This window comes from Moschus berezovskii, chromosome X, assembly GCF_049115385.1.
Source record: "Moschus berezovskii isolate FMDL1 chromosome X, NW_MosBer_1.0, whole genome shotgun sequence".
NCBI classification, from domain to species: domain Eukaryota; kingdom Metazoa; phylum Chordata; class Mammalia; order Artiodactyla; family Moschidae; genus Moschus; species Moschus berezovskii.
In genome coordinates this window covers 120870434-120890505 of record NC_142488.1, presented here as the reverse complement: position 1 = coordinate 120890505, position 20072 = coordinate 120870434, and the positions used below count along the sequence as shown (strand labels likewise).

Genomic DNA, 20072 nt, shown 5'->3' with positions numbered 1-20072 from the left:
CGTGTCCGACCCTTAGCGACCCCACGGACTGCAGCCTACCAGGCTCCTCCATCCATGGGATTTTCTAGGCAATAGTACTGGAGTGGCTTGCCATTGCCTTCTCCGTGGTGGCTGCTATTGGCCTCAAAAGCTATCTCTGTAGTCATAGGCAATGGATATGACTTGTTTATATAGACTACTTGTACATTTAGTACAAGTAGTTTATGATCATTTAATAAAAGTGTTCTATATGAATTTCAAAGGCTTTACAGTGGTGACTCTTAAAAAATACTTTCTATTCTTCATAGCAGTAGGTCCTTAATGCCGAGCAAGAATTGTCATGAATCTATCTACTTGACATATGCATTAACCTTAATTCTAGTTTAGGAACAAGCAATAACTATTCAAATAATTCAGTTCAGAGGTTTCAGTAGCCACACCTCAGAACTAGGGACCTTTAAGTACAGAATTCACTAGAGAATTAACTAGGTAATTCAGACATTTCTACCAGTAACTTCTTCTGGAGTTAGTTTTTTTTTTCCTTTGATCTAATGATTAAAGGAAATGATTTGAAATTGAAAGAAGCAAGAAGGCCTGCTTTTGCTAGTCTGAGGATAAAGAAATATGTGGAGACTCAGTTAACTGTTTATCTTAATACTTTAGATTATTGATGTTTAAGTTTTAACTTTTTTAAATAGCTGAAATTTTTTTAAGTGTACTTATCTTGTATATAAAAAATATGGTATGTGCATGAGAATTCAGAACAGAAGTTATTGTTTATAAAAGCAATTTAAATGTTTTTTGAAAATGTTTAAATGTTTTAAAAAGCCCAAAGAAACATATACATTAGATCATAAACTTGTGAAAGTAAGTACTATGGTTTATCTATCAATTTTTCCCCTAGAATTGAGCACATTATATTGAGTGCAGAAGACAGTGAGTAATTTTTTAATGAATTAATCTATGATAAAATGTGTCCAACTAATTTTCTGTTCCTTTCAGTTAGTGCTGGTAAGAGACCAAAACAAAAAAGCCTAAAAATTTCTTTTGAATGCATTTTAAAAATAATATGATTTCTGAAATGTGAAGAATAACAGTTAAAAATTAATGTTACTTAGCATTTCAAACTCAGATTTACTAAACCATGTATTACAGGGTGATAACTCATTTTTATAGGCTGCCTTTCAAAAATTATTTGTAATTAAATAATTATCAGATTTCTTCAAGTAATGTTATTTACATTCAGGATTTTATTTAAAAATGTTTCATTCATTCAGGAATGAACCAGTTATGGAAAGTGAGTAGCATGTATATATCAAACTCAGTTTATTTGTATATATAAGTTGTTTATAGAGAAAAATATTTAATTTGTGAACATTTAATATTAACAAATCCACCCTAATAGTAAGTATCTTTACTTTATAGGGCAGAAAACTAAGACCTAACTTGCTACCTTGTCTGGAGTCACATGGTGAGTTTCTGGAAATTGAAATTAGACCCCAAAATTTTTGAAACCCAAATAATCATGTTTCAATATATTTGGTGTTACTTAAAGTGACTCATAAAATTGATTGATGTCATGTGTTAGTGCTTAGGTGACTCTGCAACTTGATGGACGACGACACCTCTTTTCAACCAAAAAGTAAGTATTGCTGCTGCAAGTGATACTAGTGTACTTGGCTCTTGTATTGATAACCTTGCTTCGTGAGAAACTGAGAGAGATGGAGGTGGGCATATTGAAAAAAAAAAACAAAAAACTTCTTAAATTTATTATAGTAATCTGTGTAGTTGCTAAGTCGTGTCCGACTCTTTGCGACCCCATGGACTGTAGCCTGCTTCTCCAGACAAGAATACTGGAGTGGGTTGCCATTTCCTCTTCCAGGATTGTAGTAATACTATAGTAAAAAAAGAACTACATACAATAAAAATGTCAGTAAAATAGAAATGAGGTGTTTCTTCCTCATCTCCAGAGTTAACTATTATATATGTTTGGTATACATAGTCACAAACTTTTTTCTATGTGTAGACAAAAATATAAATTATTTCTAAATAAGATCATACTATATATACTATTATGTGCCCTTTAAATTTTTCACTCAGCAATCTGTCTTGAATATAGTGATAGTGTCAGTACCCAGTTAATAAGAATGTGGAAGACCTATGTATCTACATATTAAGACCATGGTATTAACACAGATATAATTTTTTTATTGTCAATATACATGGGTCTCTCATTTTTTTTAAATTTGGCATTCCCTGATTTTACCTAGTTTCTTAGCTCTTATATTACCATATGTTAAGTGCTTACTCCATATCCAAAAGACTGCTGCGTGTAGGAGGAAATGTAAAGGAAGAAGAAACTATATTCTTTACTCTCAAGGAGCTTACTTTGGAGTTAGACATGTACAGTGATGTATGGCAGAAAAGAAACCAATATTATAAAGCAGTTATCCTGCAATTAAAAATAAATAAATTAAAAAAAAGAAAACAGCAAGGGACCTCCCTGGTGGTCCAGTAGTTAAGAATGCCCTTGCCAATGCAGGGGACACAGGTTTGATCCCTGGTCCAGGAAAATGGGGACAGCTAAGCCAGCTCACCTAAACTGTTGAAGCCTGGGCCCTTTAGAGCCCACGGTCTGCCACAAGTGAAGCCACCAAAATGAGAAGTCTGCTCACCACAACTAGAGAAAGCGCATGTGCAACAATGAAGACCCAGTGTAGTCAATTAAATAAAATCGATTAGATTAAAAAATAAATGAAAGACAAATTTTAAATAGAATTATCTAATTTAAAAAAACGATATCATCATTAAGTCAGAACCCTGGAGTTATTAGTTTGTTTTGTTTTTTTCAAAGTTGTCAACCCATCCACATCTCACTCCATATATCTAGCTAAGAGTGAGAGAGCAAGCAATAGAGGAGCTGTGCATACTGGGCCTCTGTAGTAGTTATTAGTAGTTCAGTCGCTCAGTTGTGTCTGACTCTTTTCGACCCCATGAATCACAGCACACCAGGCCTCCCTGTCCATCACCAACTCCCGGAGTTCACTCAACTCATGTCCATCGAGTTGGTGATGCCATCCAGCCATCTCATTCTCTGTCGTCCCCTTCTCCTTCTGCCCCCAACCCCTCCCAGCATCGGAGTCTTTTCCAGTGAGTCAACTCTTCGCATGAGATGGCCAAAGTATTGGAGTTTCAGCTTCAGCATCAGTCCTTCGAATGAACACCCAGGACTGATCTCCTTTAGAAGGACTGGTTGGATCTCCTTGCAGTCCAAGGGACTCTCAAGAGTCTTCTCCAGCACCACAGTTCAAAAGCATCAATTCTTCAGCACTCAGCTTTCTTTATAGTCCAAGTCTCACATCCATACATGACCACTGGAAAAACCATAGCCTTGACTAGACGGACCTTGGTTGGCAAAGTAATGTCTCTGCTTTTTAATATGCTATCTAGGTTGGTCATAACTTTCCTTTCAAGAAATAAGCGTTTTTTAATTTCATGGCTGCAATCACCATCTGCAGTGATTTTGGAGCCCCAAAAAATAAAGTCTCACACTGTTTCCACTGTTTCCCCATCTATTTGCCATAAAGTGATGGGACCAAATGCCATGATCTTAGTTTTCTGAATGTTGAGCTTTAAGCCAACTTTTTCACTCTCCTCTTCCACTTTCAGGCTTTTGTACTCCCTGTTTGTTTTTTTTTCTCACAACATCCACTTTCAATAGTTGTTAGAAATAATTACTTTCATATTTCTAAAATTTTAAAATACTGCTGTATCTTGAATCATCAGTTTTTGCCATTATCTAATGATTTTTCCATCAAGGGAGAGCAGGATTTAATTTTCTTACACTTAACCACCCCCTAATGGCTGGATGGTATCACTGACTCGATGGAGGTGAGTTTGAGTGAACTCCGGGAGTTGGTGATGGACAGGGAGGCCTGGCGTGCTGTGATTCATGGGGTCGGAAAGAGTCAGACATGACTGAGCGACTGAACTGAACTGAAGCATCTCCCAATGTAGTTATTTCTCAATTTCTAGTTAAATTATATTTGATATTTTTATTGTGATGACCACATAACAAACACTGCTTGCTGATGTATCCAGCAAATTAAATTTTTTTGGTTTTTAAAATTCACTAAATTTTACTAGAATCTGGATGTGGGAGCCTGGTGGGCTGACGTCTATGGGGTCGCACAGGGTCAGACACGACTGAAGAGACTTAGCAGTAGCAGCAGCAGTATAGACAAATCCTCTCACACCCTTCTGGCACCTCTTGATTTTCTACATGGTAAAACTTGTCAGATAATCTAACAATTTGATTGTGTGTGTGTTTGGTCTCCTAGAGACATCCCTCCTGGGAGTAATGTTCAATTCTACTCTGGCTGGTTGCTCTCTAGACTTTAAAAAGCTATTGCCCTGGGACTTTCTTTTGTCTTTGTATTGTGATGAATGTCATGTTTTCTGCATTCTGTTGTCTTCCTCCTTAAGTTTCATATTTTGATATGGTCTTCCTAAGAAAATAAGGGTGAATGGGAGGTAAATTTTATGTGATGTTGCTGGTCTTTATTCTTTTTTTTGCTATCTAATGCATGTCCATTTATTTTACAATTACAGAAGAAATCATCCACCTTCTGCCCCATCCCCCCCAAACAGTCTCATTTTACAAACAGTTAAAAACTAAAACCAGATGAATATAGACAAGTTAATTTCAGTACAATTATTTTTCAGTGAAGCTGTCATAGAGTTTAAATTTCTTACATGTGACCAATGTCCAAGTGCTGTGCTTAGTTGCTCAGTTCATTCTGACTCTTCATGACCCCATGAACTGTAGCCCACCAGGCTCCTCTGTCCCTGAGGATTCTCCAGGCAAGAATATTGGAGTGGGTTGCCATGCCCTCCTCCAGGGGATCTTGACAACCCACGGATTGAACCTGGGCCTCCCACATTGTAGGCAGATTCTTTAAAATCTGAGCCACCAGAGAAGCCCAATGTCCAAGTGACTTATAGGGAAATCCTGATTATTGACTGTATTACAAGTTAGCAAATTCTTTTACAAAAATAGCCTGTGTGCTGGAATAGGCTTTCCTTTTACATAGGTCTCAGGTTAGTCTGCATAATCTGCTAATGTCTTGGGGTTTTTTTCTTCACAAATGGCTCATTCATCATAGCTGAAGCAACCCCTGATGGTGTCTGGGCTGGGTCTGCCTAGGGCTGTGCTAGAGACAGCAGGCCTGGGCATGCATCAGTGGTCTGGGGGCAGCAGAGAAGAGACCCAACTCCACTCCAAGCCCTGGAAGGAGGGAAGGGTTGTGGGCAGAGCTGCCTAGGACAGGGGCTCTCTGCAGGACAGCCCACCTCCAGTGGCATCGGTGGCCAGTGCAGCCCTGCCCTTGCTGTGTGTGGGGGGAAAGTGGGGAGCAGGCAACTTGTCTGTAAGGAGGTTGAGCTTCTCCTGGCACTCAGTGAACAGGTGCTGGAAGCGGAAGTTCTGTGGACTCCCACTGACTTCAGTGGAAGTGTGATCCAGCTTCAATAAGTCCTTGCACTATTTCCGGGAGTTGGTATTCAAACCCTTTGTTCACGAGGTAATACGCATGAGAGTAGATACTGTGAGAGAGGGGGAACCGTGAGAGGACGTACCATGTGAGAAGACGTACCACCCGCATGAGGGGACGTACTACGCACGAGGACCTACCGCGAGAGTAGGTACCACATATGGAGGCAGTACTGTGTGAGAGGACATCCTGCCCTTAGGCCAGTGGTGTTATCGCGAGAAAGGGGGTACCGCGACGGGCGGGGAGGGGGTACCGTGAGAGAGGAGATACCGCGAGAGAGAACTTCCCGTGTGAGAGCGGGAACCACGTGTAGAGGCGGTACCGCGTGAGAGGACATATTGCGCACAGCAGAGCCAGTGGCAGTACCGCATAAGAGGGATGTCCAGTGAGAGAGGTGGGTACTGCGAGAGAGGACACCGCGTGTAGAGGCAGTACTGCGTGAGAGGACATCCTGCGCATAGGCCAATGGTGCTATCACAAGAGGGGGGTAGCGTGAGGGGGGAGAGGGGGCAGCGCGAGGTGGGGGAGGGGTAACGAGAGGGGAGATACCGTGAGAGAACGTCCCGTGCGAGAGCAGGTTCATGCATGGGGGCGGTTCGGCCTGAGAGGACATATTGCACATAGCAGAGACAGTGGCGGTACCGCAAATAAGGGGTGTCCTGTGAAAGAGGTGGATACCGCGAGAGAGGACATATGGCGCGAGAGCGGGTACCGCGTGTAGAGGTAGTACCACATGAGAGGACATCCTGCGCATAGGCCAGTGGTGCTATCACAAGAGAGGGGGTAGCACGAGGGCGGGGAAGGGGTAGTGCGAGGGTGGGAGGGGTACCACGACAGAGGAGATACCGCGAGAGAGAATGTTCCATGTGAGAGCAGGTATCATGCATGGGGGCGGTTCGGCCAGAGAGGACGTATTGCTCATAGCAGAGCCAGTGGCGGTACCACAAATGAGGGGTGTCCTGTGAGAGAGGTGGGTACCGTGAGTGAGGACATACCACACGAGAGCGGGTACCGTGTGTAGAGGCAGTACCACATGAGAGGACATTCTGCACATAGGCCAGTGGTGCTATCACAAGAGAGGGGGTAGCACGAGGAGGGGGAGAGGGTAGCGCAATGGGGGGAGGGGTACCGCGAGAGAGAACGTCTAGTGCGCGAGAGGGAACCACGTGCAGAGGCGGTATGGCGTCAGAGGACGTATTGCGCGTAGGAGAGCCAGTGGCAGTACCGCAAAAGAGGGGTGTCCTGCGAGAGAGGACACCGCGTGTAGAGGCAGTACCGTGTGAGAGGATATCCTGCGCATAGGCCAGTGGTGCTATTTCAAGAGAGGGGGTAGCGCGGGGAGGGGGAGGGGTACCGCGCGGGGGGGAGGGGTACCGCGCGGGGGGGAGGGGTACCGCGAGAGAGAACTTCCTGTGCGAGAGCGGGAACCACGTGTAGAGGCGGTACTGCGTGAGAGAACATTGCACATTGCAGAGAGCCAGTGGTGGTACTCGTGGCTGGAGCGGAGGATTAGTGCCGTTGCGACCTGACTGTCCAGGTAGGCTACGGTGGTCTCTTGCAGCCCCGTGTAAGGCACGGAGAAGAGCTAGGCCGCCTGACTCCCCAGCAGGTGGAGACGTGGCCCTCGCCTGTGGGTAACAGTCGGGAGCACAGTATGGCGTCCTGGGCCAGCAGGCAGCTCCTGAAGTCTTCGCGCTAGGCCTTGCTGTCCGACAGGTTCGTCACAGGAATCTCGTGCTGCATCAGCAAGACCTGAGACACCAATATGTCGCTTCCTGCCAGGGCGGAGCGGAGCGACTCCTCGTTGCTAATCTTTATTCTTTTTTATTTTATTCTTGATGAAAGAATATATAATTTTATGCTTGACAAAAATTGTGTCTGGGTATAGGCTGCTAAATTGAAAAATTATTTTCACTAAGATTTTTGAAATAATTTTTCTAACTTTTTCCTCTTTCAGATTTTAGGATATTCTGTTTATCTCCAACATTTTGAAATTTCACGACTTGTCCATCTACTGTAGGTTTTTTCTTGATTATTGTGCTTGGTGCTAGTCGGTCCTTTTATCTGGGGAATTTACGTCCTTTAGGACTGGGAATTTTTTTCTTGTATTTTTCCTTTTATTACATTCCCTGTCCTTTTTTTTTTTTTTCTGGGACTTCTATTAGGTGAAGTAGTTTTGAAATTTATTTATCTCAAACTTTTCTTCTCTATTTAGTATAGGTGTATTTTTTGTCTTTTAGTTTCACTTATGGGATATTTGGGGCTTCCAAGGTGGCTCAGCAGTGAAGAATCCGCTTACACTATGGGAACCGCTGGAGAGAGACCCTGGAGGAGGGCAAGGCAATCCCCTCCAATATTCTTGCCAGGAGCATCCCTGGGGCAGAGGAACCTGGGAGGCTACTGTCCATAAGGTCACAAAAAGTCGGACATGATTGAAATGATTTAGCACTGCACCATTTGTGCGTGTGCCAACGGCATGGGAAATTTACTCAAATTTTGGCACTTTATTTTTCTTCCCATGGCATGGGAAATTTACTCAATTTTGGCACTTTATTTTTCTTCACTGAATTTTGGTTGCATTGTTTTTAATCTTTTATCTTTGTGAATATTAATTTTTATAGCATTCCTGTCTTACATCTTTAAAATGCTAATTATAATCTCTAATATTTTTTCTTGTCTTCAGTATTACCTGTGTTTTAATATCCTTTGATCTGTTTTATTGCTTTGGTCTTTCACATTGGAGATTTTTTAATCATATTTCTGGTGCTTATTGGGTGTCTGTCCAATATTTAAAATGAGACACTAAGGTGCTTCCTGGTAGGTCTTTGTGATTGGTCACCACTTATAGACTGGTGGTACCCACAGCATGTTCTTTACTTAGTTTCTTCAAGTGAGAAATGCTGCATTGGGATGGAATAAGCCTCGCTTAATTATCCTATTTTTGTTCCAGCACTTCATCCCTGTGTTGCCCTGTGCCTAGTATCCCTGAATCCGGTTGTTTTCCTAGTATCTCTCTCACCTGTTGCTTCTTCTTCTCAGTTTATCTCCCTTTTGTTATTGTAATACAGAAGTGTCTGGGGTTTTTTTCAGGTAAGAGTTAGGTACAGTCTTTTTGTGAATATAATTGTATTCTAGCAATAAAATTAAAACTCACTTTGATTGGATTTGATTGTTCCTAAAATTTATTAGCCACTAAATTACTGTCATCCATTATCTTCCTAGCTAGCTTAATTTTACTAGTTTAGATCTTAGAGATTGGGTTCTGAGTTTCATACTTTTGTTACCATTTTTGACTTTAAAATGTCAGTTCAATAATTGCTGTTAGACTTAGTAAAGTACATCTTAAATATTATACTATGGATTACAAGAAAATATTTAGAAAAGTAAAATTTGATTCTTTCTTTTTGAAAATTAGATAGTTCCAAAATGGCAGAACTGTTTATGGAATGTGAAGAAGAAGAGTTGGAACCATGGCAGAAGAAAATAGAAACACAGGAGGAAGACGATGATGAGCTGATCTTTGTTGGAGCGATACCAGGTTCAAAATCACCCATTTCAAGTAAGCGTTTACTTTCAGTGAAGCAAAGTTTTAACAGATGTTGTTTCTAGTGGAAAATGTGGGGCTGTCTTATATGTCCTTGTTATACTGTAAGGTGCTGGACATGAGAGGAGAGTATAGCTGTCAGTAAGAATTTTGAGACTCAGAAGGAGAATATGGTTAGGAACTTGAATAAGGAGGTGTGAGAGGTAAAAATATATGAGAGAAAAGGAAAATGTTAACTGAGTTACCTAAATGTTAAGATTGCCTAACAGTATTGTAGACCTTTTGAGAGTAGAAATCATAATTTTATTGGCGCCAAGTCGTCTATTTACCTGTTTAATTGTTAATTTTTCTTTTTCTCCCTTAAGTCCAAATGTACCTAGAAAAGGAAGCATTGGAATGCTTTGTTTAAAACATCAGACTACTAAATAAGTTTGTGTTAGTCTCTGATGGAGTTTCTGACACCCAGTCAACTGCCTCATCAATGTTTTCTTGATTCATGTCTACAAAATGAAAAGGCTTTGGTTTGTATATCAACATGAGCAGCAGCTTCTGGCCACACGCATCTTTCAGCAAGTCCTGATTATATTCATGAATAATATACAGTGGCTTGATTTTTAGCCAGTATACTAGGATGATGCAGGCAGTCAGTACACTTAATTCTCATGGGTTTCTGGGAGTATGTCAGATACCTTTGTGGATTTCTATTAGATTTGATGTTGTTATAATGTAAAAGTGAAGATATTAATGACACTTGTTAAATGTCCAATTAATTCCCTGGTGGCTCAGAAAGTAAAGAATCTGCCTGTAATGCAGAAAACCTGGATTTGATCCTTGGGTTGGGAAGATAGATCCCCTGGAGAAGGGAATGGCAATTCACTACTCCAATATTCCTGCCCAGAGAATTCATGGAAAGAGGAGCCTGGTGGGATACAGTCTATGAGTGAGTGAGTGAAGTCGCTCAGTCGTGTCCGACTCTTTGCAACCCCATGGAATGTAACCTACCAGGTTCCTTCGTCCATGGGATTTTCCAGGCAAGAATACTGGAGTGGGTTGCCATTTCCTTCTGCAGGAGATCTTCCTGACCCAGGGATTGAACCTGGGTCTCACGCATTGTAGGCAGACGCTTTACCATCTGAGCCACCAGGGAAGTCCAAACGAAGTCCATGGGGTCACCACAAAGAGTCGGACACAACTGAGTGGCTAATGCTAAAACTAACAACAACAAAAAGTCCAATTAGAATTGTGTAAAATTCAGAGGAACAGCATATTTAGTTTTAGTGATGAATGAAGAAACAGAGTCTTTCTCATTATATTTATTTCAGTTAAGCCAGGAGAATTTACCGAAGGATGTAGCCAGCATACCAATATTTTGTTACTATGGCTGTGCATATTAGTGTGGTTTAGAGAAAGATTTTTAATTTTCTGAAAGCCTAGTTCTTGTTTCTCTGTCTCTAAACTTGGAATAGCACTTCTATTCAGTTATCAAAGGTAGAATAGTTTAATTCTCAGTATCACTTCCTGTGGCAAACTGAGAGATGCTAAGTGGAGTGCCACTTCAATGAAGTAGGCATGTTGATATATTTGCTGCTGATAGAGGAACAGTATATTAAATTATCTTAATGTTTCCTGGTCACGGTGATGATTTTTATACTGAAGTATTAACCATATTTAAAAGTTATTCAAATCATCTTATTGACATTGAATATATATCAATTAGAGATAACTAATACTCAACTAGAATAATGTGTATTAGTAGTGATTCTTTCAAAAAGAAATTTGACCCTGGTGAAATTTATTTTCTAAATAACCCAGAATTTAAATGATTCTATTAATGTCTTGTGTGTGAGTCGTAAAATATTTTAGCATATGGAACATGAGCTAAATATTTTAAAAGAAACTACTATGAAAGGGGGAATAAAAACTTGTGTTTGATGGACTGCAGTCACCAAAAAGTACTATAGAAATTCTTTAATGGCTTGGATAAATACGTATCTTGAATTTCTAAATGAAAACAATACCAACTTATTTGAATGAACAGATTTTTCTTCTAAAAGACTTTTGTAGTGCTTAGTCATAGAGCACTTCATATGATAAAACAACCCTACTTTTGTGTGACTCTTTATGCAATTATTTTATGAGATCTAATTATTTTCTACTAGGAGTTGAAAAGGGAAATTTTTTGATGTTTTATGGGATTTTTTTTCCGCTTTGTAGCTTCTCTTGACTAGCAATTTTAGGTATATCTCTATCTTCCAAATTTTCGTTTGATTCCTCAATAACCTAGAAGTTATGGGTTCACATGCATACAACAGTGATCAATCTTAGACTGATCCAGAAGATCGTGTCAGGCTCAAATTGACTTTTGGTGTAGTGAATAGATATGAGATACTTTTATAAACTCTAGATTCAATTTAGTCTCTGATGGTATCCCTGTCAGTACTCAAGAGAAATGGTATAGATAATCCATCAGCTTGCCCATGATGAAACTTCCAGGCTTTTAGGGGTGTGAATGTGACATGGAGATTGGGAAAGGGCTTGATTTCAAGTCACAGTAACCCAAGTCTGTATACAACCCTGTCACCATTAAAAGAAAGTAATATGTTTCAAATATTGCTTATATATAGATTTTTTGGGGAAAGTTTTTCTATTATCATAATATGTACTTTCACTGAAATAAAAAAAAATTAAGTAAATATAATTTTCATAGATGTTGTGAACTGGGGTAATCCCAGCTCATCTTCAAAGGAAATAAAGAATGAGACAGTCAGTCAAGGTATAGTATTATTGTATTACTTTAAAATATCGTGGCAGAATTGGTTGTGTAGAAAAATAGTATTTGTGTAATTTTAAAATACAGGTGTTGCTGATGCTTTCATGCCTTTAGGTGATGACTACGAAGACTCAACATCAAGTCCAGAGGCTGCCTTGCCTAGATTTCATCCTGAGTCTAGATCTTCATGTAGCTCTGATATCGTTCAGAATGTGTCTAAACCTGTAAGTGTTTTTAAAACTACACAATTGGCACAGGGACACTTTAAATATTATAATACCCAGTTAAAATTGTGGACTATCATAGCTGATTATCATCCCAGTAGAAACATAATCACTGTCAGAAAATGTCATCATTTTTATGATAGTGCAACTGATACCCAAAATAATAGCGGCAGGAACTAACTATTCAACCTGTCAATAAATCATGTAGTATGCTTAAATTGGTATAATATTGAAAACTATGCTATCTAAAAGTGATTTAAAAAGTATAATCAGTAATGAATGTTGCATAATGGCAAAATTCTTAAGATAGTGAGCTGAACTGGGTATTCTTAATTGGGAAGATTTTTCCAAGGTCGTTTTTGCTGTTTATTTTGAAAACATACTTTCATAGTTTCTTTTTTAAAACTTTTAACTGAAATAATCAATAATGGTAATATTTAACATGTTAGTCTGTCAGTATGGTTAAGTCTTATTTCTAAATGCTGTATATAAATTAATCTGTTTCAATTCTTATGACTTCCCTATGAGGTAAGCACATTTCCCCCATTTTATAGTTGAAACTGAGGCTCAGAGAGTCTAAATGATTGATCATGGCCGGTAATGATGGATCTGTGATTTCAATCCAGGTTAACCCAAAGTTTTTAAAATATGCACATCCATACACACATTTGGAAAACTCAGCAGTGGCCACAGGACTGGAAGAGGTCAGTCTTCATTCCAATCCCAAAGAAAGGCAATGCCAAAGAATGCTCAAACTACCGCACAATTGCACTCATCTCACACGCTAGTAAAGTCATGCTCAAAATTCTCCAAGCCAGGCTTCAGCAGTATGTAAACCGTGAACTCCCAGATGTTCAAGCTGGTTTTAGAAAAGGCAGAGGCACCAGAGATCAAATTGCCAACATCCGCTGGATCATGGAGAAAGCAAGAGAGTTTCAGAAAAACATCTATTTCTGCTTCATTGACTATGCCAAAGCCTTTGACTGTGTGGATCACAATAAACTGTGGAACATTCTGAAAGAGATGGGAATCCCAGACCACCTGACCTGCCTCTTGAGAAACCTGTATGCAGGTCAGGAAGCAACAGTTAGAACCGGTCATGGAACAACAGACTGGTTCCAAATAGGAAAAGGAGTGCGTCAAGGTTGTATATTGTCACCTTGCTTATTTAACTTATATGCAGAGTACATCATGAGGAACGCTGGGCTGGAAGAAGCACAAGCTGGAATCAAGATTGCTGGGAGAAATATCAATAACCTCAGATATGCAGATGACACTACCCTTATGGCAGAAAGTGAAGAGGAACTCAAAAGCCTCTTGATGAAAGTGAAAGAGGAGAGTGAAAAGGTTGGCTTGAAGCTCAACATTCAGAAAACAAAGATCATGGCATCTGGTCCCATCACTTCATGGGAAATAGATGGAAAAACAGTGGAAACAGTGTCAGACTTTGTTTTTTTGGGCTCCAAAATCACTGCAGATGCTGATTGCAGCCATGAAATTAAAAGACGCTTGCTCCTTGGAAGGAAAGTTATGACCAACCTTGATAGTATATTAAAAAGCAGAGACATTACTTTGCCGACCAAGGTCCGTCTAGTCAAGGCAATGGTTTTTCCCGTGGTCATGTATGGATGTGAGAGTTGGACTGTGAAGAAAGCTGATCGCCGAAGAATCGATGCTTTTGAACTGTGGTGTTGGAGAAGACTCATGAGAGTCCCTTATACTGCAAGGAGATCCAACCAGTCCATTCTAAAGGAGATCAATCCTGGATGTTCATTGGAGGGACTGATGCTAAAGCTGAAGCTGCAATACTTTGGCCACCTCATGAGACGAGTTGACTCACTGGAAAAGACTCTGATGCTGGGAAAGGTTGGGGGCGGGAGGAGAAGGGGACGACGGAGAATGAGATGGCTGGATGGCATCACCGACTCTGTGGACATGAGTTTGAGTGTACTCCGGGAGTTGGTGATGGACAGGGAGGCCTGGCGTGCTGTGATTCATGGGGTCGCGGAGAGTCGGACACGACTGAGCGACTGAACTGAACTGAACTGAACTGATACACACATTTAAGTATATACTGGTGGCTCAGACAGTAAAGAATCTGCCTGCAATGCAGGAGACCTGAGTTCCATCCCTTGGTTGGAAAGATCCCCTGGAGAAGGGAATGGCAACCAACTCCATTATTCTTGCCTAGAGAATTCTGTGGACAGAGGAGCCTGGTGGGATACAGTCCATGGGGTCACAGAGGGTCAGACACAACTTGAGCGACTAACACTTTACTTTCATACGTACATTTAAGTATATGTTTTAAAAACAGAAGCGTTATCTTAGAGCAGTTATGTATTTCACAGACCACTGGGTTTCCCTGAGACTCTTTCAGGGGGCCTGAGGTCAAAACCGTTATCTTAGTAACACTAAGACCTTTGCCCTATTAACTCCGTCAGCATTTGCACTAGTGGTGCAAAGGCAATGGACCTGAAACTGCTGGTGGCTTAATATGAATCAAGGCAGTGGTACCCAACTGTATTAGTAGTTTTTGGATTGGTGATCACCAAGCACTCACAGTAGAAAAATTTCACTTTCACTTAAGAATATCCTTGAAGAAGTAATAGTTTCTAATTTTATTAACTTTTGACCTTTGAATACGCTTCTTTTTTAAATATTCTGTGTGATGAAATGGGTAGTATGCATAAAGCATTTCTATATCTGCAGTATGAAGTTTCTCTTGAGGAAAGGCACTTGTGAGAATGAATCACAAACTGAACTGGCTGGGTTTTTTTTAAATAGAATGCAATTTTTACTTGAAAGGATGACTGACAAAGCACCATGGAGTTATTTATTGCTGCATAACAATAGTACCACAAACTTAGCAGCTTAAAGCAATATATACTTATTATTTCATGGTTTCTGTGAGTCAGGAGTTAGGATATGGCCTAACTGGGTCCTCTGCTGGGCCAGGGTGCAATCAGTGTGTCAGGTAGAGAGAGCTGGAGTATCAATTAATACTGCTTTCAGGCTCACATGGTTGTTGGCAGTATCCAGTTCTTTGTGGATTGTCAGACTGAAGGCATCAATTTTTGCTGCTGTCAACTGGAGACTGTCCTCAGTTTCTTGCTGTGTAGGCCTTCCTAGCATGACTTGGTTGCTTCCTCAAAGCCAGCAAGGGAGATATGGGCTTTATAACATAATCATGTACATCCTGTTCCTTTTGCCAAATTCTCTTGATTAGAAGCAACCACAGGTCCCACCCACACTCAAGGGGAAATTAGACAAGTGTAAAAATACCAGGAGGAAATCATAGAGGCCACCTTTAAGATCTGTTTGGCACACACAGTGTTTCAGTACTCAGAAATACACAAAACCTGCCTCTCATGGAAGAAAGCTGATAGTATTCTTGCCAATGATTAAATCTGGCCTTTCAAGCAAAAAAAAAAAATCATTTTTTTAAAACTGGTATCTTCATTCTGAAATTATTATCAGTAATAATATGAGCCCTGGACTAATATTCCAAGGAACCTGGATTGAGAATGAAACTCTAATGCTGATTCTGTCTTTGTTCCTAAGTAGAGCATTGTCACAACCTCTATGAGCCTCACTTTCTTCATTTCTAAAATAAAAACCTTTACCCAGACCACTGGATCTCCTCTAAAGTATCCACAGGCTGTTCTTTTTTTTTTTAATGTGGACCATTTGAATTTGTTACAGAATTGTTTCTGTTTTATTTTGGGCCAAAGCCTTGGTTTTGGTGGAGAGGCTTGTGGGATCTTAGCTACCAGACCAGGAATCAAACCCATACCCCCTTCATTGGAAGGACAAATCTTAATCACTGTACCACCAGGGAAGTCCCTCCACAGACTGTTCTTAAGAATGGGATGAACCAGAGGGATGGTATGGGGAGGGAGGTGGGAGGGGGAGTTCAAGATGGGGAACACATGTACACCCAGGGCGGATTCATGTCAATGTATGGCAAACCAATACAATATTGTAAAGTTAAAAAGAATAAGTGTACCTGAAGATTGCAGACTACAAGAAATGCAAAAATTATTTGATTTTAGTTAGAATCAAATGAACTCAGTAATTTTCTCATGCTATAATAAGCAGTTTGGCATTTAGGGAAAACAAAGGAATTCTCTGGCAGTCCAGTGGTTAGGACTTGGCGCTTTCACTGCCATGAGCTCGGGTTCAATCCCTGGTCAGGTAACTAAGACCCCATAAGCTGCACAGCAAGGCCAAAAAAAGAGGAAAAAACAAGGAAAAACAAACCACACACACACACAAAATAAGGAAACATTATTTTTTAAATGCAGATAGGGACCTCCTTGGCAGCCCAGTAGTTGAGACTTTGCTTTCCAATTCAGAAGGTGCCGATTTGACCCCTGGTTGGGGAGCTAAGATCCCATATGCCTCCAGGTCAGAAAATCAAAACATAAAACAGAAACAATCTTGTAACAAATTGAATAAAGGTTTTAAAAATGGTCCATGTCAAAAAAGTCTGTGAAAAAACGCAAATGCAGTTATATGAAAATCATTCCTTTGTTGGACCCAGGGAGGAAGAATAATAAGACATGGGTATCTTTTGTGTTAAAAGTTAGAAACTAGAGGTCATCCTAACTGAGAATTTTTTGTTTCTGTGGACACAGTTGTTTAATCAGAGTTCCTTAATCAGGTTCACAATCCTAAGGAGCTTTTTAAAAATAGAGATTTTTGTCAGTTGGTCTGGAGTGAGACCTGGGCATAATAGATTAAAAAAAATTAACCTCTCCAGGTGGTTATGTAGCCACAGTTGAGAATGATATATATTCTCAAATGAATTGAGAATCCTGTGTAAGGGGATTTTCTCTGAAATTTTTAAACCTGTCTTTAACCTCAGTAACTCTTTCGGGCAGGCAAGGAGATTATTATTCCTTTTAAAGTAAGTGTGAAAAAAAGTAAGTGTGATATATTATAAACCGTTCAATATATTGTTATTATTTTTGCTTTCAGAAGCCAATTATTTTAAAGAATTTTTAAATAATAAAAAATATTTTATATTTACCTACATTAAAAAAATAAGAAAGAAGGTAAATGTGGTATTGTTTAAGGCACAGACTTTGTAATAAGGCTAACCTGGGTTCTAAATCCAGCTTCATCAATAACAAGCGGGGTTGTATTGGGAACCTTACTTAACCATACTTTAATTTGCCTATGTATTTGTATAAATAAATGTAAATATTTATATAAATATGGGAGATCATTTTAGGTCTCCATGAGTGCTGCTATGACAACTGCTTAATAGAATACTTGTAGTACAGGTCTTCCTTGACTTATGATGGGGTTACATTCTAATAAACCCATAAGTTGAAAATGCATTTAATACACTTAACCTACCAAGCCTAGCCCATGTTAAATGTGCTCAGAACACTTACATTTACCTACAGTTTGGCAAAATCATCTGACACAAAGCCTGTTATAATAATGTATTAAATATCTCACGTAATTTTTTGAGTACTGTACTGAAAGTGAAAAACAAAATGGTTTTAAGTATATTGGTTGTTTGCCCTTATGATCACGTGGCTGACTGGGAGCTGTGGCTTGCTGTCACTGCCCAGTATTGAACCACATTTCACTAGCCTGAGAAAAGATCAAAATTTGAAGTACGGTTTCTGCTGAATGCTGTCACTTTCACAGCATCATAATGTGTAAAATCGTAGGTTGAACCATTGTAGGTCTGGGACTGTCTGTACTGTGAAAGAGGCAAGTATATTTTAAGTAGACAACAATTGGTGACTTTTATTTCAGTTGCAGAAGAATAATTTGAATCTCAGAAGTGACTTGCCAAAGGTTCCACAGTTAAATAAATGGACAGGTCTTCTGAATCCCAGGCCATCACCTTTTGTACTTACCAATGTATTTTGTATCTTTCTGAACTACTTTATGAGATGTTAAAAAATCCCAATTGGAGAATTATTTTAACAAGTTATTTGTTGGTTTAAGAATGTATCTGCTCTGTGAAATGGTGATGTTTAATTGACCAGAATTATCACCTAGGAAAGGACTTAAAGTATGAACTTTGGAAGAACTTCTGTTAAAGAACTATTTGTGGAGTTGCTGGTGAATATTTTCCATATTTGGAGAAAATACCTTATAGTAAGATTGTGCTTGGTTACAACTAAGTAATATGGCTTTTAAGGCTGAAATGCAGAAATCTGCATGTTATGCCTCAAATTCTAGGAATGGAATGGTTTGTGTAACTTCAATATGTCTCCATAACTTAACAATTAGTCTTTGTCAACAAAAAACTTAGTAGCAAAGTAAAATTCTTAATACCTAATTGTCTCTCAACTTATAAGCACAAAACACGCAAGCAAGATCCTTAAATTCCCACGATAAAGGTAATATGTATGGGGTTTGGTGTTCTGGGGGGGAGGTTCAGAAGAAACAAAAGAATTTTGTTTTCTATGGACGGTTAGTATGACGTATAGCAGGACTATATTTTAAATACAGGTATCTGTACCTTTATTTTTCACCAAACTTTATATTGGAAACATTTCTTTTTGTCATTGGCTATTTCTGAAGATCATAACATTGCATGATAGTTTATTTATGTAACCATTCCACCATTGTTGGACATACAAGTTTTCAATTTTTGCAATTATAAATAATTCTCCACTAAATTATTTTTATTTTCTTAGTATATATATATAAATGCTTGGAAATGAAATATTTAGAATGATTGACTCAAAGGATATAAACTCTTATAAAGCCCTCAATAGATAACTGCCAAAATTTTCTTGCAGAAAAGTTGTACCAATATATAACCTTTACTTTGCTAGTAATATTATTATTTTTTCATTTTAATGGTTTATCTAAAACTAACTTAACTTCCAGAAAAATTTCAAATATAATCCAGAGAGTTCTCTTGTACTCTTTACTCAGTAGATGCTAATTTTGACAGCAAGTAATAATTATCTTTGTTTTATATCTTATTAGTAATTGAATCATTAAGTGTATATTTACAATATTGATGTACAGTTAAATTTACTTTTATAAAACTTTGTCAAAAAAATAATTATAACTTATTGCAGGATTTTGCAAAGAATTCATCACAAGTTGAGTCAGATGAGTCTTCAGACTTACCATTCTGCTTGAGCCAGAATACAATACCACTGTCCCAAGATGGATCAACAATTTATATAGAAGGTTTGGTTTTGGCACTTTCTGTAGACATAGTGAAAAAGATACTTGATGAATATACATAAACAGTGAATTTATATTTTGAAGCCTATATATTCGTGTTACATTTTTCACATATTGTAAAATGGAATCTAGGGCTTTCCAGGTGGCTCAGTGGGTAAAGAATCTTCCTGCAATGCAGGAGACACAAGAGACACGGGTTCTGTGTCTCTGAACACAGAGACACCGGTTCTCTTCCTGGGTCAGGAAGATCCCCTGGAGGAGGAAATGGCAAACCACCCCAGTATTCTTGCCTGGAGAATCAATCCCATGGACAGAGGAGTTTGATGGGCTGTAGTCCATAGGGTCGCAAAGAGTCTGATGAGCACATATGCATGCAGAAGGGACACTAATTGCTCCTGAATGCCTTTCTTGAGTGATTTTCTACGAAATCATATTTAATGATAGAATAGTGTGAGAAAAAGCACATGGTTATAGTTGATTTCAATTAAAGAAGAATTACAGTTCTTTGATTTATATGATAACAAAAGTTCTTCATTAACCTGAAATGGTATGTCACGAAGGAGTTTTATCTAGTTGAAAAATTCCCTGTTATCAGAGCAGTTATGTTAGCAAATTAGACATGTATCACTAAGTGGAGAAAGGTACACATAAATTTTTATGACTGTTTAAATTGTTTACAAACAAATTAGTATGTATTTACCAAATCAAAATAGAAAGAATTCATAGTAATATGTGTGCCAAAAATATTTTCCCTTGACAATACTGTTTGATATTCACTTATGTAGGCATCACTTACCTAGTTAGTAAAATAGTCAAGAACCAAAATAAGG

At 39.0% G+C, this 20072-nt stretch overlaps 1 protein-coding gene across 6 annotated transcripts in view; it reads left to right on the top strand.

Annotated features, from left to right (window-relative positions):
* The window catches only part of ZNF280C (zinc finger protein 280C), a 58136-nt gene that overhangs the window by 7037 nt on the left and 31027 nt on the right, over window positions 1–20072 (top strand). For 3 of the 6 annotated variants that reach the window (XM_088833805.1, XM_088833804.1, XM_088833802.1), the window contains exons 2-6: window positions 1405–1450; window positions 1568–1621; window positions 8947–9090; window positions 11933–12069; window positions 19131–19245. In XM_088833805.1, the coding sequence (XP_088689931.1) occupies window positions 1591–1621; window positions 8947–9090; window positions 11933–12069; window positions 19131–19245 (427 nt within the window). In that variant the 5' untranslated portion in view covers window positions 1405–1450; window positions 1568–1590. The remainder of the gene's footprint in view (window positions 1–1404; window positions 1451–1567; window positions 1622–8946; window positions 9091–11932; window positions 12070–19130; window positions 19246–20072) is intronic. The other 3 variants (XM_055393484.2, XM_055393482.2, XM_088833803.1) reach the window with 2 other exon arrangements.